The following is a 26393-nucleotide window of genomic DNA, read 5'->3' as shown; positions in this document are numbered from 1 at the left end:
TGCCATGCCTCTATCCATCCAAAACCTGCTGTCTCTTTAGTAAAGACAATATCCAAGTTTGGATCACTGTATACCTCAAAACCACAGATTATTGAGGGGAAAAAACAGAAAATAAAAATAATATAGTGTAGTATTTTATATAAAAAAAAAAAATTTGTGACACCCTTGGTGCTTCTAATATATATTTAATTTGTGTCAGCTAAAAAATATCCTCCATTACTGAAAAAATAGTATCACATGGTGATTTTAGTAAGTGAATAAAAAAATTGCAAAAAAAAAATGAAAAACAGAAAAAATGGAAAAAATAAAAAAGGAAAATTACGAAAATGTAAAAAAAGAAAAAAAGTGACAAAATAGAATCCACACAGTGCTGCCGAAGGCTTGTATTGTAATTAAGTGAAAACTACAACTTAAAACTGCACTATTCCTGGTGGTATAATATACAGGCGTTGGATATACATTATATGATTTGCTCCACTCCCAATCTTCTTTGTTTCTTACTTGGGCATAAAAAAGTGACATGTGCAGAAGCGCTTTTACTACATAAATAAATATTTAAAATGCACTCACAGACATTCTTGGTAAAACCGCATATAAAATCCAAATAAAAGTCTCTATTTGCTGCTACCTGTCTCTAAGCCTCTTTTACCGTACACTGCGCATGTTTGTGATACGCTTCTGCAGCTCCCGAAATTGGTAGTCCTCACTAACGCGTTTCACGGACTGGCTTCTTCCCTGCCTCCTCCGCACGGGCAGCGAGGACTACAAATTTTAGAAGCTGCAGAAGCGTGTCACAAACATGCGCAGTGGACGGTAAAAGACGCTGAGAGACCGGGCACATAGAGACTTTTCACCATATGATACTATTTTTTCACTTATGGAGGATATTTTTTAGCTGACTAAGCACAAATGAAATATATAAGAAGCACTAAGGGTGTCACAAATTTTTTATTTATAAAATACTACACTATATTATTTGTAGTTTGTTTTTTCCCCTCAATAATCTGTGGTGTTATGAGGTATACAGCGATCCAATCTTGGATATTGTCTTTTTCGCGGGCAGAGGAGAGCCCTAGTGATCGCTGGACTTCGAATACAAAGCCCTGGAGGTTCGAACTTGTACTTTGATATTTGTCTCTTCAGTGAGTCTGGAGCCCAAAGAGTATGGCAGCTCTTCTTTTGCATTCATTTTGAAAAAAAGTAAGTGAAGATGCACCAGAATCAAAATAAAACTTTAGAATGAAGTTGTGGGATTAATTCTTTGCCACATTCCTCCCCTACCTTCACACTGACACTTCCTTGAAGTTTGAGCTGTAACCTTATCATGTCAACATCATCCATTGTGCAAAGCTGCTGGAGTTCCTGAACCTTCTTGGTCATTTCATCTATAGCGACCTCTATGGGATTGAGCTCCGTGCTCGTCTGGTTCACGACTTGGATCCGTTTCTTCACATAAGGAAAGGAATGACTTGCTGCATAGACAAGACCAGTAAGACGCTAGAATGTGCACTCTAATTATAACTTCCTCTAAGCAGATTATACACAGAAAAGTAAAAGAGCAAGCCAAGCTGCCCCAAATATGGCCACCACAGCCACAACATGACCCACACTTTCTGCAGGAGAAAGGTCAGGATTCCTAGATGCTCTCCTATATTAGAACCACATATTCCCCTCCTTAAAATCCGGAAATATGGATCTTAATATTATATAAGGGAGTGGGATTGTGGGTGGCTATTTTTTATTCTTGTAGGAGTACCATCTGAGAAGAGGTTCTCACTTTATCTCATGGCAGAAGTAGCCTTGCCTATGCACAGGGCTCATTTATAACACTGTGCAAATATGCAACTTGGCAGTTACCCATGGCAACCAATCAAGCCTTTGTTTCACTACTCAACCTACACCTGGCTGAAAAAAGCCAATCATTGATTGGTTGCTATGGGTTACTACCAATGTTTAAATTTGCCCTGTGTTTATAAATGAGCTCGGGGCCTGATTTGTGGCCAATATCAACCAGAAGTCACATGAGCAAATGGTACCTGTGACCAGGAGCAGAACTAAGAGTCAGACAGAAGAAGCACATGCCTAGGGTGCAATGTTTGAGGGGCGCCAGGCATGTACCTCTTCTTCCATCTTCCCCTAGTTCCTTCCTTCTTCTGCCACCTTCCCGTGGATGCGGTGCTTATTCGTCGGGCTTGATTGTAAACGTGCACGCATGAGGAGGGGCGATGTAGGGCCGTCTTGCCCCAGCACTGCCTGTGACACTTTGTAATAACTGTGCAGTAACAAGTCATTCAGTGAACTAAGCAACACAATCCCCCATATTTAATAAAATGTACTAAATTTGCCCAGGAGCGGTGACTCATAGCAACCAATCAGATATTTGCTTTTAAACATGCTACCTGCTGATTAGTTTCTATGGGTAACTGCACCGGGTAAACTTAAAGGACGTGTAAACACCTCCCACAAAAATTTAATCAGTGAACAGCCTCTTTGAAATCTTTAATCTTTAACTGCCACTCTGGTTGTAAAAAGGTTAACAGTAAGGCTGCAGAATACCCTTAATTACTTAGAAATCCTTCTGCTCCTCTAAACCACTCTGCCGCCTTCCTTTTTCTTTGGCTCTTGAGCATGCTCAGTTCTTTTCAGCTCAGATTACTAAACACGCCCTCCAGTCTAACAGCCAAGGAAGAGATAGCATTGCTGGTTCCCTTAGAAACTATATCTGATCTTATTTTTTCCTCCTACCCACCTCTCCTGAGCTCAGCTTAACCATTACAGTGCTCAACCCCAGCAGAACTTTTTATCAAAGTGTGATGTGTCAGAGGGAAAATGGTCGCAGGATGAAGCTGCTATTTGTTTTAGGAAAATGTGATGGCAGTGGCAAATGAAGGGGGTATATGCAGTATAAATGAAATGGCTTGGGCAGGGAAGATCTGCCCAAATTACGTATATACTTAGGAAAATGTAGTATAAAAAAGTAATTGTTTTTAAAGAGCCTTTTATTGCATAACCCCTAAAGTATCTGCTCAGTAACACCTACTTGTGAGCACAGTCTGTCGTTTGCACTGTTCCTCAACGCCGCCATGCTTTTTTCCAGAAAGTGTGAAGGGGGTTTCAAATACAAATCTGTTGATATTGTGATGCTTCTCAAAATCAGTTTTTCTGTCCATCAGCTCTTTCTCATCAAAATAAGGAGTCACATAAGTAACTTGGATATAGGCAATTTTTGAATCAAGTTCTTTTGGGTTGACCTGCATTGAAATGATAAGTTCACATAAAGGTTAGACAGATAATGTAGCTGCAGTATATGTCACTGCATGGTACAATTATAGGATCTATTGTACAGAATGCTTGGGACCTGGGGTTTTCTGGATAAAGGATCTTTCTGTTAATTGGATTCCCAAACATTAATTCTGCTGAAAATCATTTAAACATTAAATAAACCCAATAGGATTATTTTGTCCCCAATATTGATGGATTATGTCTTAGGTAGGATCAAGTACAAGGTTCTCTTTTATTATTACAGAGAAAAATGTGTGTTTGGGTTGCAAATAGGGACAGCTGCAGCGAGGGCCCTGCTTTGACTGTAGAATCACATAATTTATTCCTCCATAAATATGGCTTGTTCCGGCTGGATAACTTGCCCCTGCCCCCCCCAAGGTCTACACTACTTAATACCAGATCAAGGTGAGTATTATTTTACTGGGCTGGTGTATGCCTCAGCCTGCTGTGCAAATGGGCACAAGTACTATAAGAATCATGTTTAGATTCAGTTGCCTATTTTTGCACCTAGTGCTGAGCCCTTTTTGTAAAAGATCCATTAATAATTCATAATTAAACAAATGAATATAGATTCATATGGGACATCAAGCCACACCCACAACTCCAAAAATCATTTTAAAATAGTCTTTTTTATATTTCCATAAATAATGCAGGGCCGATGTTTCAGGTGATTCCTATAATTAAAGGCAGGGTCAGGGAAAATGAATGTTCTAGAGGCCTGAACACTCCTTCTTTAAAAGGTGAAGGAAAGTAATTTTAATAATATACTTGGGAGTGCCAAAGGTTAGACACCTTCCAGTGATTGTATTTACTTACCTGACACTCTGGTGCTCCTATCAGCAGGAAACTGCAACTGCCCGGGGGTTCTTCCAGCGAGCACCATGGAGCGATCTTCTTCCTGCTTCTTCAATCTTTAAAATTCCCGGGGCAGACGCATGTGCAGTAGAATGAAATAGCCGGCTTTTTCATTAAAGTTCAGCTTTTCACTCTACTTCTCATGCACAGCGGTGAACTAAAAGAAGAAGCTGGAAGAACCCTGGGTCATGCCGTTTTCTGCTGATAGGAGCGCCAGCCTGGAGTGTCAAGTAAGTAAATACAATCGCTTGGGGTGCCTAACTTTTGGTGCTGCCAAGTATAAAATTACTTTCCTTCTCCTTTAAAGCGTGCTCCCAATTTGGAGATACCAACTAACTCAGTTAGTCTTGAGTGGACACTTTATTATCGTTTTCCTGATATATTTAGGACACAATGGGCAACCACTCTTAATTTGCCATGGTTTCAGCCACTAAACCTCAGTCATTATACTTAGATGAAACTAAACAGCCCTAACTTCTTTCACTACAAGCCCATTCTTTGCACGACATTCCATGTTGCTTCAGTAAATAGGCATCTGACTTTTACTGTAATTATTTTAAGTCTGGAATTATTGCTAATTTTCCATGGCACATGCTTCCATAAACAAAAAATGCAGATACTGCTTCAATCTCCTGTTACTTACAATACATACCTTATTGGAGTCTTGAATAATCTTAACATTGTCTGCTCCAAATTTATCAGCATAGAGTTTTAGCAGTCGTTGGGAAATTTCCGATAAGCCTGTTAATTTAGGTTCCTTATAGATGTATTCTTTTCCTTCTTCTTCTTCAAAGAAGCCCTGAAAGGGAAATCAGCATATTTTAGTCCACTGAGAAATGCACTGGGATTTAAGTCCAGAAGTTCCATAGGCTCTTTTTAGTCATTACAGGGAGAGATCACAAGTCCTGCAGCCAGTACAGTGATGGAATGGAAGGAAAGCCTTTGATGCGTAAAAATAAACATATTTAATATATTGTGGATTTGTAGGAAAAGTGAAGCTGAAGTGTTATTTTCCAATAGTTATGTAATGGAAAAAATAAAATAGACGTGAATTATAGAGCACATAGAAACATGATTTTTACTGTACTTATACACTCTATCTATCTATCTATCTATCTATCTATCTATCTATCTATCATCTATCTATTGTGCCAGATAGTGGCCCTCCAGTTACTCAGCGGTGTGGACTCCAGTGCATTCAACATGCACATCCAAGAGATAACAGAGCATATCCAAGGGGCCTTTATATTGAAAATGTGAATGTCACTGCATACTAAAGCAAATGGTAGTATGTGACCTCCTTGTTAGACCTCCCACACTGGAAGATTTAAGGTAGGCTTAAAAATATTAAGAGAGAAGGTCATACCCTGCAGGTGCTGCAGGTCCCAGACATATAGGGGGCCCAGTGGAGCACTGAGCATTTTCAAAGAAACCCCCAAGCATATACCCAGGGTTGGACTGGGCCAGCAGGACATAAAAAAAAGGGTTCCAGCCCTTGCGGGCCCCAATGACCCAGACCTGCTCCCTGCACTAGGCACTGTACCCTTACCTCTGCCCAGGCCCGGGGGTGTGTGCAGGCCCCAGAGGTGGCAGGACATTAAAAAAAATTAGGATAAATATTGAGAAGTTATGAAGTAATAAAAGACTATTCTGACAAAGTAACTCATATCTAATAATCTTACTTTAGGTCTTGTCCAAAACAACATTTTGCCCCCTCCACTACATATCCCTCTATATGTTAATAAAAACATTTCAAGTAATACCTACTGTATTTATCAATGGGTATTAATAGGTAGTTAAACACACATCAGCCAGTGCCATGACAGTATCTATGAACCCAACAGACTGTTACATTTAATGCTAGTGCCTCCTGTCTGTGTTGGGGCAAGTATAAAACTGATCAAAACAAAGTATGATTGGGGCAGGGTATTAACTATGGGACACTGGTATATCAGTACAAATAGTATTAAAAGAATATGGAAGAACTGTAGAAAATGAATACCTGTTTGATTCTAGAGTGACTTAATACTGAGCCATAGTAGTGAGCCATGGTACGACAATGATATTATTGCATATTGTATATGGACAGATAGTGATGGAGCGCACAATGCTGACATGTTTTACCAAAACTGACAGTTGAAGTTGGTAGCACATATTAATGAATTAGTTGCAAGATACCAAACGTCCATGACTGTAGTTGATGAGTGTAGAAAATGATTAATGGGCATGTGAAAGAAATTTGGCACTTACCACAGCCTTCAGATGGATAAATAGGAAAAAAAAGCAAATTCATGAATTAAAATAATAATCTGAAAAACCATAAGGAACTCAGGTGTCTCTGCTTCAGTTTTATTCACCATGGAATACTAATAGTACAGAGCAGCTGTTGAGTGAATATTAATATGAATGTGGCGGCCAGACTGGATTGTTGCTGACTATTTACTATATAATACACTGGCAAAAAGCAACAGATGCAAACTGAGAAATTCTTAAATGTTTCAGGCCAAAATAAAAAGTCCTAATGAACATACTGTAGATCGAATAATCAATTGTATTGTCTTATTAACCAGATAGATCTGTATTGTTATCAGTATCTAAATGCTGAAATTTGATTTTGGAATTATAATAAATTACAAAATAAACAAATTGGGGGGATCTTTTGTACTTTATTGTGCATATTCCAAATAACAACATCTTAAAAGGAGTTTTCTGTTCTCCGATCTCTTCATATATCAACTGGAGGCCCAATATCTAGACAGGCTGAAGTCCTCTATGACAAGCTGGTCCACAATCTTGTTGCCCACTTCGTGTAATAAATAGGCCTTTAGCCTAGGCATACTATTTTTTTAGCTATTAATGCAAAAATGTGGCAAAAAGTGATACTGACTGCAGGTCGGAGGGAGTACATAGTACCTGGACTATTAAAGACTCTTAAGAATCTCTTGGCAATGGGTGCGACCCTGGTAAAAAGATGCTTTCATAAAGGTGACAATGCTGTTGTGGGGCACTTCCATTAACCTACAGCTCCATTTAGGATGTAGTGTTGCCCTGCACTGGTAAAACTGATCTGTTTGCTTCAGAAACACTACTATAGTTCATATAAACAAGCTGCTGTGGAGCAATGGCGGAAATTGAAAAACGGTTAAATGGCACAGGTTAACGAATGGATAACAGATAACACCATTAGACAGACAGAGCTTATCTGCTATCTGCTGTGTAACTTGAGCTTTTTCTCCTTTGAATGGCTGTCCCCATTGCTACACAGCAGCTTATTTATATAAACAATAGAAGTGTTTCTGAAGCAAACACAACAGTTTTACCAGTGCAGGGCAGCACTGCATGATATTTTAATTACTTTAAAACACTTTTATTTTTGACGTTACTGTTCCTTTAACAATATATAACCTCACTATGAGGAATCCTGGCATCATTTATACAAATACAGTTCTAAATTTACTTATTAGTGCCTATTTGTACTAGTGCAATGTTATTATTTGCATGCTAAATTGTGACAGCTAGTGATGGGCGAATTTGCGCCGTTTCGCTTCGCCGAAAAATTTGCGAATTTCTCTCGATATCTGCGAAACGGTGAAAAATTCGCAAAACGGTGCCGGAATCTCGTTTTTGATGCCGGCGCCCGTTTTTTACGCCGGCGAATTTTTTCGGGTGAATTTTCGCAGGCATTTTGCGAATTTATTCGCTGGTGGCGAATCGCGCAAATTCACCGCAAATTCGTGCCTGGCGAATAAATTCGCCCATCACTAGTGACAGCCTTACTTTAAAACATATTTTGATTCAATATACAAAGAAATGCATGTGATCTTTAAATGATAAAGCGCTGCAATGTGGTATAGCATAGAGGATGCCTATTTCTTTAATGATTGCGTAAGATTTACAGTGAGCATATACTGTGCTTTTGTGTGCAGGGATATGAATAATTAAATACTGAATAATTGAATTAAGAATTATGTTATTCATAGTCTTGTATTGATGCTGCATATTATATAGTCAATTGTAAATTACGGAGGAACAGTGGATATTCCTTTTTATATGGTGGCTCCATGAATCCAGAGTCAGGTTATACATTGTTTATATTTACCGGATCAAATCACTGATAAAAACCAATACTTTGCACAGTCTCCCCCCCACCAAAAAAAAGATGCCAAAACGTAGCAATAGGGCAGTTCTGTTTTGGTAGGAATCTAGCTAGTTTGACGAAAAATAATTAGTGGATTCATGTACCTGTCCATAGAAGGCAACTCGATAATACCTCCCAAATAATCTCTTCTCTGCATTCACAACTTCTGCAATTTTTAGGTAGGATCGATGTATGTTATAATACAACTCTGACAGCCTCTGTAATAAAGAAGTGGGGAAAATAATGAATGAATTCAATTCTAATAAAACTCCAAACAAGAATGATATATAGCAAGACATCTGCTGACACTCTGTTACAGATTTGCATTTGTTATAGGCATTAGTAGTGATGGATGAATTTATTTGCCAGGCGCGATTTCGCCGCTAGCAAATAAATTAACAAATTTGCAGTGAAAATTTGCTGGCGTCGAAAAAATTTTGGGGACGGTTCCAACGCCAGCACCGATTTTGATGCTGGCGACAATTAGCGGACACCCATTGACTTTAATAGGCGCCGGCATCAACTTTGACGCCAGCGCCCATTTTGATGCCAGCGAATTATTGCGGGCGTCAAAATCACTGTTTCACAAATTTTTCGCCAGTTTCTCAAATTTGGCGAGAAATTAGCGATATTCGTGGCGAAACGGGACATATTCGCCCATCACTAGACATTAGTTATATTTTGTATAATGCTACATTTCCTAGGATTCAACTCCAAATTCACTAAAGGGCAAATTTTTGCCAGCTACTGCTTCCCCACACTTTGCGGCACTTCGCCAGGTGCAAATTGGTTACCACCAGACTAATTCACTAAAATGTGAAGTTGAGTCTCAGCAGCCGAACACTGGTGAATTTTTGTTAGCGTTCCTTCGGCAGTGTGAGCATTTCATAGCTAAGTTTTGCAAGTGTTCGTTTCTACCTAGAGAAACTTTGTTAGTAATCTTACGCTTAGGCCAATAGGGTAGGTACATATAGGTCATAGATTTGTCTTTATTAGAGATGTTGGTGCAAATGCTTAAAGTGGCCACTTGTTGTTACAAATGTCCAAGGAAGCAAAATACAGACATAAACGATCCTCAAATGCCCTAGACATGAGCCCACCCTAAAACAAATGTGGCATGCCCATCAATTTTTTTGTGAAAATCTTCAAATTTCACGATTTTTTGAGTGAAATCCTTCAAATTTCACGATTTTTGAGTGAAATCCTTTAAATTTCATGATTTTTATAGTGAAAACCTTCGAATTTCACGATTTTTGAGTGAAAACATCAGAATTTTACGTTTTTTGAGTGAAAACGTTCGAATTTCAAGATTTCTCCAGGAACTTTCCTATTTCACGATTTTTCGCGAATTTTTTGAAGTAGGACAAATTCGCCCATTACTAGGGGTAACTTCCTGTAATATTCGCACTTTAGTGAATTTAGTGAATCATCTGCATTTAAAGTTCTTAAATATGAATGGCTTGTTTCACACTATCAGATCTTAAGTGGTGGTTTACTTTAAGTATGTTATAGAATGTCCTATTCCAAGCAACTTTAGAATTGGTCTTCATTATTTATATTTTATAGGTTTTTAAAAAATATTTGCCCTGATATTCTGCTTCTTTCAAGTTTTCAAATATGGTCACTGACACCAGCATTTAAAAAAAAAACAACTATTCATCTGAAAGCCTACAATTTAATTGTTATTTATATTTTTTCTATTTTTAACATTCTATGCAATCCCTTGCCTATTCATATTACAGTCTCTCATGGAAAACACTGCTAAATAAGACCCTAGCAACCAAACAGCTGCTGAAATACCAAACCGGAGAGTTACCGAACAAAAAAGCAAAAAAACTGAAATATCAGGATTTAATTTGATGTTCATAAGTCTGCTTAAAGGGCTTTGCTAAACACTTGTACATGCTTAATTGAATAATTTATTAGAATAACTTAAATCAATTGCCTCAGAATATCAATGTCTACATTAGAGATGGCGCGAACTGTTCGCCGGCGAACTTGTTCGCGCGAACATCGGGTGTTCGCGCTCGCCGGAAGTTCGCGAACGTCGCGCGACGTTCGCCATTTTGGGTTCGCCATTGTTGGCGCTTTTTTTTGCCCTCTCACCCCAGACCAGCAGGTACATGGCAGCCAATCAGGAAGCTCTCCCCTGGACCACTCCCCTTCCCTATAAAAACCGAAGCCCTGCAGCGTTTTTTCACTCTGCCTGTGTGTGCTGAAGAGATAGTGTAGGGAGAGAGCTGCTGCCTGTTAGTGATTTCAGGGACAGTTGAAAGTTTGCTGGCTAGTAATCGTTTTGATACTGCTCTGTTATTGGAGGGACAGAAGTCTGCAGGGGTTTGAGGGACATTTAAGCTTAGGTAGCTTTGCTGGCTAGTAATCTACCTTCTACTGCAGTGCTCTGTATGTAGCTGCAGTGGGCAGCTGTCCTGCTTCTGATCTCATCTGCTGACTGCTGCAATAACAGTAGTCCTTGTAAGGACTGCTTTTATTTATTTTTTTGTTGTTTTACTACTACTACTACTACTACTATAAGAGCCCAGTGCTATTAGTCTAGCAGTGTTGGGGAGTGGGACTGGTGTGCTAATCTGCTGCTCCTAGTAGTTCAGCAGCACCAACTTTAATTTTTTTTTTTAATATTCATTTTTTTTTTTTTTTACTTTTTTTTATTTTACTACCGCTGTAGTAGTGTATAAGTTGACCTTTTAGGCATTATTTGCCCTGTAGGCATTTTTTGCCCAGTGTGTTATTCAACCAACTGCCATCTAGCTGTGTGACCTTGTTCACATTCTGTCTAAATATCCATAATATTACCGTCTCCAGAAAAACACCGGAGTGACTTTTTTCAAGCAGCCATAATATATTTTACGTAATCCGTATCCATCGCTGTAGTAGTGTATAAGTTGACCTTTTAGGCATTATTTGCCCTGTAGGCATTTTTTGCCCAGTGTGTTATTCAACCAACTGCCATCTAGCTGTGTGACCTTGTTCACATTCTGTCTAAATATCCATAATATTACCGTCTCCAGAAAAAACACCGGAGTGACTTTTTTCAAGCAGCCATAATATATTTTACGTAATCCGTATCCATCGCTGTATTAGTGTATAAATTGACCTTTTAGGCATTATTTGCCCTGTAGGCATTTTTTGCCCAGTGTGTTATTCAACCAACTGCCATCTAGCTGTGTGACCTTGTTCACATTCTGTCTAAATATCCATAATATTACCGTCTCCAGAAAAAACACCGGAGTGACTTTTTTCAAGCAGCATTCATATATTTTACGTAATCCGTATCCACCGCTGTAGTAGTGTATACGTTGATCTTGTGGGCAGTATTTGCACAGTGTTTTCTTCAAACCGCCATCTAGCTGTGTGAGCTTGTTCACATTTTGTCTAAATATTGATAATATTATCGTCTCTAGAAAAACCACTTGAGTTACTTTTTTTCAAGCAGCATTCATATATTTTACGTAATCCGTATCCACCGCTGTAGTAGTGTATACGTTGACCTTGTAGGCATTATTTGCACAGTGTTTTCTTCAAACCGCCATCTAGCTGTGTGAGCTTGTTCACATTTTGTCTAAATATTGATAATATTATCGTCTCTAGAAAAACCACTTGAGTTACTTTTTTTCAAGCAGCATTCATATATTTTACGTAATCCGTATCCACCGCTGTAGTAGTGTATACGTTGACCTTGTAGGCATTATTTGCACAGTGTTTTCTTCAAACCGCCATCTAGCTGTGTGAGCTTGTTCACATTTTGTCTAAATATTGATAATATTATCGTCTCTAGAAAAACCACTTGAGTTACTTTTTTTCAAGCAGCATTCATATATTTTACGTAATCCGTATCCACCGCTGTAGTAGTGTATACGTTGATCTTGTAGGCATTATTTGCACACTGTTTTCTTCAAACTGCCATCTAGCTGTGTGTATTATCGTTTCCAGAAAAACCAACTGAGTTTTTGTTGTTGTTGTTTTTTTAAAAATAATGCCAGGCAAAGGCAGGCCGCCACGCAGAGGCCGTGCTAGGGGCCGTGCTGCTATGCAATCCTGTGGCCCTAGCAAATTGCCCAGTTTTAAAAAAGCCAATGACCCTGAACTCCCAAAATGCTGAAGAGGTAGTTGACTGGCTTACACAGCACACCCCATCCTCTACCGTTTCTAACTTTACCACAACATCCTCCTCATCCTCCACTGCTATGGCCACCCCACGTAACACTTCCTCCACCACCGGTGCCCCTTCTTCACTGGAGTCAGAGGAGTTATTTTCCCATGAGTTTCTTGAACTGAGTAATGCGCAACCATTATTGCCAGAAGAAGATGAAGGAGATGAGGACGTTACACCAGATTTAATTCTGGCAGAGAACACGATAGAGATGGACATAATGAGTGATGAGGAGGAGGTCCCCGCTGCTGCTTCCTTCTGTGATGTGTCAGAAGAAATTGATGCATCTGAGGAGAATGATGATGAGGAGATTGATGTTTTGTGGGTGCCTAGTAGAAGAGAGCAAGAGGAGGGTAGTTCAGATGGAGAGACGGAGAGTCAGAGAGGCAGTAGGAGAATAAGACTTAGAAGAAGCAGGGAGGACAGCCCGCAGGGATCAGTAGGGCAACAACATGTATCGGCACCTGTGTTCAGCCGGCCAACGCACCCGCCATTGCCGCCAATGCCGCCAACTTCTACTGTTACCGCCAGATCGCACACTTCCAAAAAGTCAGCAGTGTGGGATTTTTTTAATGTGTGTGCCTCTGACAAAAGCATTGTAATTTGCAATGAGTGCAGTCAGAAACTGAGCCTTGGTAAGCCCAACAGCCACATAGGTACAACTTCTATGCGAAGGCACATGAGCGGCAAGCACAAAGCACTTTGGGAGCAACACCTCAAAGGCAACAGGCAAACTAAAAGCCACACTCCTTCTGGTCCAGCATCTTACTGCTCTACCTCTGCTCTCCTTGACCCGTCTGAACCACCCTCCACTCCGCCTTCCACCTTGACCACCTGTTCCCATTCCCAGTCATCTGCCACCAGCCAAGTTTCTGTGAAGGCCATGTTTGAGCGTAAGAAGCCAATGTCTGACTGTCACCCCCTTGCCCGGCGTCTGACAGCTGGCTTGTCTGCACTCTTAGCCCGCCAGCTTTTACCATACCAGCTGGTGGACTCTGAGGCCTTCCGCAAATTTGTAGCAATTGGGACACCGCAGTGGAAGGTACCCAGCCGCAATTTTTTTTCTAAAAAGGGAATACCACACCTGTACCAACATGTGCAGAGCCAAGTTACCGCATCTCTGTCACTTAGTGTTGGGCCAAAGGTCCATATGACTACTGACGCATGGTCCTCCAAGCATGGTCAGGGCAGGTATGTCACCTACACTGCCCACTGGGTGAACTTGGTAATGGCTGGGAAGCAGGGAATGGGTAGCTCAACAACAACAGTGGAGTTGGTGTCACCGCCACGGATTGCACGCGGTTCTGCCACCACCTCTACTCCTCCATCGCTCTCTACCTCGTCTTCTTCCTCTTCTTCTTCTTACTCTGCTGCTGGGTCCTCCTTCTCCTCCTCCACACCTGTGCACCCCCAGCTCCCCCTAGGCTATTCGACGTGCCAGGTACGCCGTTGTCACGCTGTCTTGGGGATGACGTGCCTGGAAAGCAAAAACCATACCGGATCTGTACTCCTGTCATCTCTGCAGTCACAGGCCGATCGGTGGCTGACCCCACACCAACTGCAGATCGGAAAAGTGGTGTGTGACAATGGAAGCAATCTGTTGGCAGCGTTGAGACTGGGCAATTTAACACATGTGCCCTGCATGGCACATGTGTTAAATTTAATAGTCCAACGTTTTGTCTCCAAGTACCCAGGATTCCAGGACGTTCTCACCCAGTCCAGAAAGGTGTCGGCCCATTTCAGACGTTCCTACACAGCCATGGCACGCCTTGCTGACATTCAGCAGCGCTACAACATGCCAGTCAGGCGTTTGATTTCTGACAGCCAGACTCGCTGGAATTCAACGCTCCTTATGTTGGAACGTCTGCTGCAACAACAAAGGGCCGTCAACGAGTACCTTTTTGAACTGGGTGGTAGGACTGGATCTGCAGAGCTGGGGATTTTTTTCCCCCGTTACTGGGTGCTTATGCGCGATGCCTGCAGGCTCATGCGACCTTTTGAAGAGGTGACAAATATGGTCAGTCGCACCGAAGGCACCATCAGCGACCTAATACCCTTCGCTTTCTTCCTGGAGCGTGCCGTGCGATGAGTGACAGATGAGGCTGTAGACCAGCGTGACGAGGAGCTGGAAGCGCGCGATTTCTGGTCGGAATCACCAGAACGAACCCAGGCACCTGCTGCAACGCAGGGAGAGGTGCCAGAAGTGGAGTCAGAGGAGGAAGGTGGCTTTGTGGAGGAGGAGGAGGAGGACCAACAGGAGCAGGCTTCCCAGGGGGCTAGTGGTGACCTTTTGGGGACCCCTGGTCTTGTACGTGGCTGGGGGAGGAGACCGTGGATGATGCAGTCCTTGATAATGAGGAAGCGGAGATGGATAGCTCTGCATCCAACCTTGTGAGAATGGGGTCTTTCATGCTGTCATGCCTGTTGAAGGACCCCGTATCAAGAGGCTTAAGGAGAAGGACCTGTACTGGGTCGCAACGCTACTAGACCCTCGGTACAAGCATAAAGTGTCAGAAATGTTACCAACATACCACAAGTCCGAAAAGATGCGGCATTTACAAACCAGCCTGCAAAACATGTTGTACAATGCTTTTAAGGGTGATGTCACTTCAGGAACTCATCAACATTCCAGGGGCAGAGGTGCCAGTAATCCTGCCACGAGCACACCTGCAAGGACAAAGCCCTTTGGCCAGTCTGTAACGTCAGACATGCAAATGTTTTTCTGTCCAAGGCAGCGCCACAACCCTTCTGGATCCACCCTCAAAGAACGCCTCGACCGGCAGGTAGTGGACTACCTGGCATTAACTGCAGATATCGACACTCTGAGGAGCGATGAACCCCTGGACTACTGGGTGTGCAGGCTTGATCTGTGGCCAGAGCTGTCACAATTTGCCATGAACCTCTTGTCTTGCCCAGCCTCAAGTGTGCTCTCAGAAAGGACCTTCAGTGCAGCAGGAGGGATTGTAACTGAGAAGAGAACTCGCCTAGGTCACAAAAGTGTCGATTACCTGACCTTTATTAAAATGAATGAGGGGTGGATCTCGGAGGGTTACTGCACGCCGGAAGACTTGTTCTGACTTCTATGCAGCTGTCCTTCTCTTCAAGCCTCATGACTCCACACACAGCTGTCCTTTAGCGTCCTCCTCCCTCCGCCACCGTTACAAACTAGGGTGCAAACCCTACTGGTTTAATTTTTTCTGGCCTCTGTGCTTCAGTGGCTGCAACCAAAAAAACTGGGCAAACAATGTCTACAAGGTCAACGTATGGCAAAAAATGACTATTTTCAGCATTTATATGGCATATTTTTTCTGGCAACTGTGCTTCAGTGGCTGCGTCCAAAAAAATGCATATTTTCTGCATTTATATGGCATAATTTTTCTGGCCTCTGTGCTTCAGTGGCTGCAACCAAAAAATTTATATTTTCAGCATTTATATGGCATAATTTTTCTGGCCTCTGTGCTTCAGTGGCTGCAACCAAAAAAATTTATATTTTCAGCATTTATATGGCATAATTTTTCTGGCCTCTGTGCTTCAGTGGCTGCAACCAAAAAAATTTATATTTTCAGCATTTATATGGCATAATTTTTCTGGCAACTGTGCTTCAGTGGCTGCGACCAAAAAAATGACTATTTTCAGCATTTATATGGCATATTTTTTCTGGCCTCTGTGCTTCAGTGGCTGCGGCCAAAAAAACTGGGCAAACAATGCCTACAAGGTCAACGACCAAAAAAACTGGGCAAACAATGCCTACAAGGTCAACGACGTTGACCTTGTAGGCATTGTTTGCCCAGTTTTTTTGGCCGCAGCCACTGAAGCACAGAGGCCAGAAAAAATATGCCATATAAATGCTGAAAATAGTCATTTTTTGCCATACATTGACTCAACGTATATGGGCAAAAATTACTATTTCAGCATTTATGTGGCATATTTTTTCTGGCAACTGTGCTTCAGTGGCTGCGACCAAAAAAACTGGGCAAACAATGCCTACAAGGTCAACGTATGGCAAAAAATGACTATTTTCAGCATTTATATGGCATATTTTTTCTGGCAACTGTGGCTTCAGTGGCTGCAACCAAAAAACTGGGCAAACAATGTCTACAAGGTCAACGTATGGCGAAAATTACTATTTTCAGCATTTATATGGCATATTTTTCTGGCACTGTGCTTCAGTGGCTGCGTCCAAAAAAACTGGGCAAACAATGCCTACAAGGTCAACGTATGGCAGTTGTTTAAAGAGAACAGTAGATTACTAGCCAGCAAAGCTACCTAAGCTAAAATGTCCCTCAAATCCCTGCAGACTTCTGTCCCTCCAATACAGAGCAGTATCAAGCAGATTACTAGCCAGCAAACTTACTATCATCTGTCCCTGAAATCACTAACAGCTCTCCCCCTACACTATCTCTTCCAAGCACACACAGGCAGATTTTTCAGATACATTTTTGCCCTTGATCCCCCTCTGGCATGCCACTGTCCAGGTCGTTGCACCCTTTAAACAACTTTAAAATCATTTTTCTGGCCAGAATGTCTTTTTTAGATGTTAAAGTTCGCCCTTCCCATTGAAGTCTATGGGGTTCGCGAACCGTTCGCGAACCGCTCGCATTTTTGCGCAAGTTCGCGAATATGTTCGCGAACTTTTTTTCCGACGTTCGCTACATCCCTAGTCTACATTATACTTAAAGTAAATCTGAAGGTGGGCCACCCTTTTAATGAGCTCTGGTAGTAGCAATGCACCTAACCCATGATTTGGTTTCAGATTAAGCTAAAACCCTTCACAGAAGATTTGGCTGAATACCAAACCAGTAAAAATTGGTTAACTAGTTACTGATTCATTTGTACACGGATAAACAAATCTTTAAAATATGGGCTGAGAACCTAAACAATCCTTGCTCTAGACAGCACAAAAATGTTTTCAATAATTAATATAAAAAATGGATTACTTTAAAGTCTCGCTGCTTCTCGAACACAGCAATGACAGGTTTGCTCACTTCCGCAATCAGCTCAAACCGTTCCGACTTCCACAGGTAGTCAACACAGAGGTCCAGTTGTTCCACCAGAGCGTTCTGCAAATACCACAAATCATACCAGTAGAACAATATATTTTCAAGGGCGGAGATCAGTATTTTTAGAATACTAAGGGGCAGATTTATCAAGGGTCAAATTTCGAAGTAAAAAATATTTAGAAATTCGACCATCGAATTGAAATACTTTGAATTCAAATATTGAAGTCAAAGTATTTTTCACCCAATTTGGCCATCGAACAATCAAAGTAAAATCGTTCGATCGTATGATTAAATCGTTGGAATCGAACAATTCCAACGTTTTTAGCGTACAATCGAACGATTTTACTTCGATATGTGTGAAGACTTAGAAAAATACATTAGAAGGTCCCCATAGGTTAACATATCACTTCGGCAGGTTTAATTTGGCGAACTATTGAAGTCAACGTTTTTTTAAAGAGACAGTACTTCGATTATCGAATGGTCGAATATTCGAACTATTTTACTTCAAAGTAAATTCGAAGTCGTAGTATCCTATTTGATGGTTGAAGTGTCCAAAAAATGACTTTGCAAATTCCCTCGTTTCACTTCGACCCTTGATAAATCTGCCCCTAAATGTGTTTAAAGGACTTTGCTACTGAAGTACAAAAAAATACTTTATTTGCAGGGATGTACATAAAAAATATTTGTACAGCACTTTTATATTCATTTTATTGATGTCTACTATTCAGGGACAATGCTTTCCCTTCTTGTAGTTACATTATATTGGTATTCTCCATGCTGAATGTTATATGCAATGCTATACTGTTAGGAGCAAAGTCAAGAAAGCCTCCTATGCTGTTAGGAGAATGCGCCACCCGCCAGTGATTGTACTAATTCATTTGATCCACTGGACATGCCCCGGATACTTTTCAGAGAGCACCATGGAGCAATCTTCTTCTTTCTGCTTCTTCTATCATCAGTTTGGCTTTCACTCAACTGCACATGCCCCCCGCATGAAGAAGAAAAAAGCAGAACAAGGATCTCTCCATGGTGCTTGTTAAAAAGTACTCAGTGTAGGTGCAGTTTTCTGCTAAAAGTAGCACCGGCTCAGGGTATCAGGGTATATAATATAATAAATAATATATATAATAAAAAGGTGGTCTCCCCAGTGATTTAGACTTCCCTTCTCCTTTAATTACATTGATTTGCAAGATGAGGAAACTGTTCTTGCCTCATTATATGGTGTATCCTGCATCCCTGAATCTTCTTTCATTGCTCCTTCTTCTTTGATATTTGGAGTAATGCTGTGGAAAGCGGGCCACCCCATGGAGAAAATACCTAATAAAGCAATGGGAAGTTTGCATTCAAGAGTTTGCACACATATTATAGTTTTATAAAGATTTTATACGGTGAAGACATTTAATGAGTCTGACTGTATGTTATTGAAAGAATAAACATTTTAAAGAACAACAGTCTAATGTATCCCTAAAGTGTATCACCAGGCCAACAGTGTAAAACAAACTGGATGAAGTCCAATATGACAGGAGTGCAGGAAAGATAGATATGGAATGAAGGTATTACATGCAGTGTTAGGTCACTCACTTTTTCCAGTGGTTGAGGTTAGTAAGAGGTTATTATCAGGGTTTTGTGCATCATCCAGTGTCATGCTTGGGGTCTGATTGTTTTCTGATTCCCAGTAACCTACAGTATTATTAAAGTATGGAGTCAACGTGCTAACAGTTGTGCATGCACAGTACACATATTCTTGTTAGGTAACAAAAGGGGTAATCGCAATATAATAACACAGCACTGCATATGTTAAAACAGTATTATAGTAAGTCACTTCGTTTTTATATATCACAATTATGGAACAAAATGTCTTCAGGAAGCTTGTATCTATTCATCAATACCTGCAGCCTCACTGCTAAATCTGGGTTTATTTTGGACCTCCTATGGTGACCCTTATGATTTTAAAGGGCATGTAAAGGCAAAAAAATAAAATCCCATTTTTAATTTCTTTAATGAAAAAGAAGCCTATCTCCAATATACTTTAATTAAAAAATGTGTCCTGTTTTTATAAGAAACCTGACTGTATGCAGTGAAATTCTCCCTTCATTTACTGCTGGGGATAGGAATTGTCAGATGGTCCCTAACTGCTGAGCAGAGAAACAATCATACTTATGAACAGCAGGGGGAGTCCCCGCCTTACTTCCCAGCCATGCAGAACTCAAGCATGTTTGTTTATGACGATCCCTAAGCAGCCCAGACCACACTGAGCATGTGCACAGTCTTAAGTCTTGCAAAGATGTTTAACAAATTTACAAGATGGTGACCCCCTGTAGCCAACTTTGAAAGCATAAATCATTTGTTTGATTAGGCTTGTGGTACAGTAAGTTCATGTTTATGTTTAGTATACAAAATACAGCATTTCTAGCCTTATTCTATTTTAGACTTTACATGCCCTTTAAGTAGTTAGCCCGAGATGCCAAAAACATTTTATTTTCCCTCTCTTCCACTCAACTTCTCAAGAGACATTTTCTCTCCATTGCTCTAAGTGGTGGAAGGCCATGGGGCTGCAGAGTTATCAGGTCCTTGAAGAGGTTTAATACTAAAAGCAACCAATACATTGGTTTTGTGTCACCTTCATTGGCTTCCCTCTGGATTAACTGCCAAGAATTATTTGGGAAAAACATTGAACTTAAAGGACCTGTGTTTTTTTCGTCTCACTTTTTGACAGAGAATACAGGTATGTCTATGACTATTTTATGATGAACCTTGAATGTTTGAGGTATCAGCCAGCCTTTCTAGCAAAGTGTTGCAATAGGTCAGCATATTCCTTACCGCATTTTAATTCTTGAAAGCTATGCCTAAAAATATATTAAAAACCATAATGATTTCCACCCACAATTCTGTTGAGAAGTGAATCATTCTCGTACTGACGTGAATAAAATATTACTGAGAACTAGTTTGTGCTTGATTGGACTCGCTAATTGCAGTTCAGCCATTTGAATCAGCACTATGTAAAACCAACCAATATGCAGGCAGCAAAAGTACATTTATATGACTTTACCAATGTATATTTAGAACTGCTACTGTGCTATTGCTAAGTATAAAAACCACCATATGAAGTTATTATCTTACCTTTTCTTTTCAAATATTCTGCAATCAATGCTGCAATATGGACGTAACACATAGCAGCCTGAAAAACAGAAAGAAATGGCATCAGCAGCTCAAATTCTCTTTATTTTGTTCCAGGCAAGTGGTCATAAGCCACATTACATGATCCCCAAATATTCAAGCAGTTGGGTGGACCAAAATACAGAGTGGTGCCAAGGACATTTAACATATAAAGTAAGGCTCATAAAATGCTGAACAAAATGCAAAATAGATTTTTGTTTACCATTTCTTTAAATAATTTGGATATGACAGAGAAAAATAAACATGAAACGCAGAACAACATTTTAAAAATATTCTGTGCTATAAAACTGTTGAATAGTAATGGGCGAATTCCCACATTTCGCCGCTGGCGATTTTTTCCCCGTTTCGCGGATTTCTCAGAAAATTCGCAAATCTTTCAGCGAAGCAAAATGCCCGAAATTCGCCCATCACTACTGTTGAACATAATTGCACAAGAACAGAGAATTATATTTCACATATTCAGCATGATCACTGCTTTCAGTAATCAGGTTTAATCCCAACACCAAACAGCTTGCCCAAATATAAACACAGAAAATGAAAAGATATATCTGATACTGCCATAGCATCAGTGACTTGCACAGCTCACAGGAAGCAAAGGCTTTCCAAATGAACATGTTTTGTGGTATAGTGTACGGGGTCTGCATTCCATACGCCTCCAGTTATGATAGGGATTAGTCCGTACTGGAAACCAAACTATTGGCACTTAAACACCACTCTGTGCATAACTAGAAACATCTGCTTCATTTCATACAATAACAGAAGGATATAGCATGCTCCCTGTTTTGTGTCTAGACTGTGACTTATATAAGTAATATTAATTTATATTGGTTTGGTTCCTCGGTTATTGGTTTACAGTTTGTGAAAATAGCAGTAAAGGATTTAATTTACAATATACAACAAGGAGCACAATGGGGTGATTTAAAGAGAGCAACACAAGTCTTCCCTAACCTTCAGTCCCATATGAACAAGTAATAGTGCTAATATCTGATGCTGTGCTAGGAACTATAAATCCTTACAACCAATCCCAGTGTTTGCGACTATTTAATCAACCTGTGGCAATTTGCGAGTTGTCTCTGCTGGTGCAATAGGTGCAAGGCATAGTATGTTCCAATACAAGGGAGCTCTATACCTAACATTAGTAGTGACTAGGCAGTAAGACAGGGACTCTCTTTGAGTGTTGCCCATGCAGACTCTCAACATTGTACCGTCAATTAAAGGATGTGTAATTGTACTGTAAAAAAAACATTGTTGTGCTTCTTTAGTAAATGAAAATGAAAGTCGGCCAGCACTGTATTCATGGGGGCAACCTCAAATCACAGAAATCCGTGGTCTTTCCTTGTTTTCTGGAAGGCAGGTTGTACAAGTGCAAGAATGCATCCATTTTTTTGCTCTTTGTTCCCTGCCTTCCAATTTGTAAATTAACTCACATGTAGGGGCAAATTTACTTATGGTCGAATATCGAGGGTTAATTAACCCTCGATATTCGACTGTTGAAGTTAAATCCTATGACTTTGAATATCGAAGTCGAAGGATTTAGCGATATTCGTTCATTAGATTCGAAGGATTTTAATCCATCGATCGAACGATTTTTGTTCGACCAAAAAAATTCTTAGAAAGCCTATGGGGACCTTCCGGTAGCTTTTAGGTGGCGAACTAGGGGGTCGAAGTTTTTTTTTTAAAGAGACAGTACTTCGACTATCGAATGGTCGAATAGTCGAACGTTTTTTATTTCGAATCGTTCGATTCAAAGTCGAAGTCGTAGTCGAAGGCCGAAGTAGCCCATTCGATGGTCGAAGTAGCCAAAAAAAACATTTGAAATTCTAATTTTTTTTCCTCTATTCCTTCACTCGAGCTAAGTAAATGGGCCCCTAAGCGTCACATTAGCCAGACATGATAACAGAAAGGCCTAGACAGAGTGATACAGCACTTGCTGCTATTGTAAATTGTGAAACATGATGGCAAATGATACTGCCTGTCTGCAATTGCTTTAACATTTTCATAAAGTATTGTCTGGAAATGCAGCATTAATTAATCAGACATTAATCCACTTAATTTTAACAATATGCGGATGAGTGTGGATTCTCGTCAGAGAGGATAAGGATTTTGTATGTTTTGGGATGTAAAACACAGGCTTCAGGCTATAGCCTACGCAAATACTTTCCAAATCACCATGTGTATTGCATGATCATTCTCAGCTAATAAATGAATGCTGTAATTCAACTGTGAAGGCAGATGGTGCATAGACTAGTACCAGTCCAGTAAACCTAAGGCTTATATGAGACAGGTGGTCAGATGTAAACTGTAACAGAAATATACTGAGGGCTCAACTCTTACCTCGGACAAATCTCCATTTCGAGCAAGGATTTTTGCCATGCTCTCCAGCCAAGTCCTACGTAATTCTGGTGTGCTGGCATACGAGTTAGCCAAACTATACTGGAGATCCACCAGCATTTCTGGGTCTTTCTCGTGTTCCTTCATTTGGGCAGTTGCCATTAAAACTGTTCTGATGCGTTTAGTCAGGTCTTTTACCTCTGAGGGAAAATGAGTGTTCTTTGGAAGAGAAATAATTTTAAAAACTCAAAGCCAGCTCATTTGTTAATGTATTTTATTTTAATTGGCTGTTAGGCGACAAGGTAAAACCCAAGTGTAAGTGCAGTTATATCTGTCAATGCCAAAAAGAGAGGGCATTTAGCTGAAAACACCTAATTGAGAAATATTCTGGAAATAAAAACTGAAGTACAAAGCAGCCAAATAATGTGACAAGTGGAACTTACACTCTTCACATTCTCTTTAGGGCACTGTAACTCTTTGTGAAATTCCTAATCTTGTATTTACAACATATGTGCTACAAATTATAGGTTACACTTGAGAAATCTGATCTTGATTAATCTTTAACACTGCGATAGCTACTCTGTTGACATGGTTTTATCATGAAAACACTTGCAACTCTGCACTGACTTCCATAAGATGACGGGTTGGAGGTAGTCCATCCCTGCTGTAAATTTTCACCATTATCATTGGTAATCCATCGGTAAGCCAAAACAGGTGATCTTTCTAAATTAGACAAAACTGTTTCAGACCTTTTTATTTTTTTTGCCTGCCATGATTTGCCCGCACTCTACTCACGAACACTTTACAATACACTACGAGAAGTAGGTCAGTATTTTGCTCCTATAAAGCATTCTACCATCTTGCCATTATGCATGAGTCTAGAACATCTCTTTCATAAGTTTAATTTTATTCAAAGTAAAATGGTAATTTTCACTTCATGGTCAGTCCATCCATTATTTTCTTCTCATGTTTTTTTTTACTACTAGGAAGAAGACACTGCATCTCCCCTTCTCCCAAATCTATCTTTTTAATAATTTTGTCAAAAGTATTCAAGTTTTTGATTTCTAGCCATTGTTGCCTCTCATTCAAATAGTTCAAATTAGACATTTTCCCAACAGAGGGTGAAGCAGTGGCTTCCATGCATTTCTTTTACTGTTGGGGATACTGGGAGTCCAAAAACAAATGGTGAGAAGTCCAAGTCCTTACACATCTAGCTGAAAAATGTCATGCAAGTAACAAACCATTTATTTTTGTATCTAACCTCAAATAGACCATGCACCTATTACTCCTGTGTTTCTCCTTACATTGATGCCCCATGGTATTCATAAAGTATTACTTATAAAAAAATATATCTATCCTTTCCCTCACCTAAGACTTATAATTATGAGTCTGTTTGAAATGCTTTGCAGCAAAAGATACAGCACATCATATAACATTTTATCATTAATGATGTCTTCTCGAAATTATAATATTATTACCTTCATGTGAGTGTCTCCATTGGCAAAGTTGTTGACAATCGCAAGTGAATGTTGAAAACGAGAGCCTCCAATTCCAGCATCTGCAATCAACTGACTAACGGCCTTGATGAGCTATTAGAAGTGAATTAGGAGTGAAATGATTAATCCTGGAAATTGACAAGAATTCAAATAGGCAGAATATACTTATATTATAATACATTGACCACTGCAACCACAAATGTAATTGTACTTCATTTACTAGGAATGTATTTCAAGGACATGGACACTTCCAGTATGCAATCCATTGCTGTTATCCAGACTGCTCACCAAACATTTCCAACACAAACCAAGTACAGGTATCAAGAAAAAGAAGTTGCATTGGGTTTTTTAAGGGGCCGATTCACAAAGGGTCGAATATCAAGGGTTAATTAACCCTCGATATTCGACTGGGAATTAAAATCCTTCGACTTCGAATATCGAAGTCGAAGGATTTTAGCGCAAATAGTGCGATCGATTATTCCTTCGATCGAACGATAAAATCCTTCGAATCGAACGATTCGATGGATTTTAATCCAACGATCGAAGGAATAACCTTCCCCATAGGCTAACATTGCGTTCGGTAGCTTTTAGATGGCGAACTAGGGGGTCGAAGTTTTTTCTTAAAGAGACAGTACTTCGACTATCGAATGGTCGAACGATTTTTAGTTCGAATAGTTTGATTCGTAGTTGTAGTCGTAGTTGAAGGTCGTAGTAGCCCATTCGATGGTCAAAGTAGCCCAAAAAACACTTCGAAATTTCTAAGGAAAGAAAAAGAAATCTTACCTGCAAATGAGATCTCACAATTGACTTTTGTTTGTTATACTCAAAGTTCTTTCTCATGAACACATAAAGGAGAGCAGAGGCTTCGGTTTGAGTGGAACGAGAATGATGGTTGCAGCACTTGAGTACCTCATAGCAGAATGGCCCACAGAGGTCAGCTTGTCCTTGGAAGAAAGCAGATGGGAACTAAACAAAAGAAATAAAAGAAATAATTCAATAATCTATAAAAGCCACTGAGCATCTTCTGATCTGTAACCCTATTTCATGCCTAGATTCGCTTTCTATAGCCTTCAAAGTTTTCAGTCTCAAAACTATTAACCTCCACAGCAATTACAGTTTGATTGGATTAACACAATAGCTATTTCAGAACATGGTATTTTGCTACTGTGTGGTAAAATACTGCACGTCCATTAAAAGCCAAACCACTTTTATTGATGGCATTTATTTGTAAAGCTGCTGTATATCAAGAAAATATTTCATGGATTATCTGATCTAAATGAATCCACTGAAATACTAAAGATCCAATATACATTTACGTAAAATGATCACAATCAGGTTTAAAATTTGTGTCTACTGTTGTTATAGATATCTACATGTACAGCATATCTATAAATTTATATGTGTGATGCCTGTGCATTTCTTCTCTGTTCAGATTTGCTGAAGGAAATTGTGTTGTGGGGTTTTGGCTTCATCCCATCTCGTAGGTTAAAACCAATTGTAAAAAAACCTTACATAATGAACTTCCCCTTATCTGTAATTCTGAAACAAAGGCAGTAATTAGGGGAAAGGAGGGAGTGATTTATAAAGAATGTTTACCGAACACATTTATTTAAATTTTCCCCTTGGATTATATAACTTGTGCCTATATTGTAAGTTAGCTTTTTTACACTGAAGGTAAGACAAAGTAAGACACTTGAGAAAGGGCTCTGACCCGAAACATGTAGTGTTTACACTGCTAAATAAAGAAAGCACTTGCAGTTTGAAACAACTGCCTTTGAAGCTGTTTATTCCATTCTTCTATTATCCTGAGCTTTTTTACATTCTTGCAACCATTTATATTGCTGTACATTGAAATGGAGTTTTGTTACTGTCATGGTCGGCACCCAACACCAGAACAAATGCCAAGCACCCTGGTCTCGGCTCGTGCTTCATCTGTAGTGTGA

General features: G+C 40.0%; 1 protein-coding gene across 13 annotated transcripts in view; it reads right to left on the bottom strand.

Annotated features, from left to right (window-relative positions):
- The window catches only part of dock10.S (dedicator of cytokinesis 10 S homeolog), a 153407-nt gene that overhangs the window by 3504 nt on the left and 123510 nt on the right, over positions 1-26393 (bottom strand). For 7 of the 13 annotated variants that reach the window (XM_041563861.1, XM_041563857.1, XM_041563860.1 and 4 more), the window contains 12 exons: positions 25234-25416; positions 24433-24543; positions 22958-23173; positions 20567-20624; positions 19028-19126; positions 18657-18763; positions 17384-17506; positions 8380-8493; positions 6388-6393; positions 4790-4936; positions 3041-3251; positions 1282-1472 (listed from right to left, as the gene is read on the bottom strand). In XM_041563861.1, the coding sequence (XP_041419795.1) occupies positions 1282-1472; positions 3041-3251; positions 4790-4936; positions 6388-6393; positions 8380-8493; positions 17384-17506; positions 18657-18763; positions 19028-19126; positions 20567-20624; positions 22958-23173; positions 24433-24543; positions 25234-25416 (1566 nt within the window). 13 annotated transcript variants of the gene reach the window in all.

Source organism: Xenopus laevis, chromosome 5S (assembly GCF_017654675.1).
Source record: "Xenopus laevis strain J_2021 chromosome 5S, Xenopus_laevis_v10.1, whole genome shotgun sequence".
Taxonomy (NCBI): Eukaryota; Metazoa; Chordata; class Amphibia; order Anura; family Pipidae; genus Xenopus; species Xenopus laevis.
This window is presented reverse-complemented; position numbering and strand designations above follow the sequence as displayed.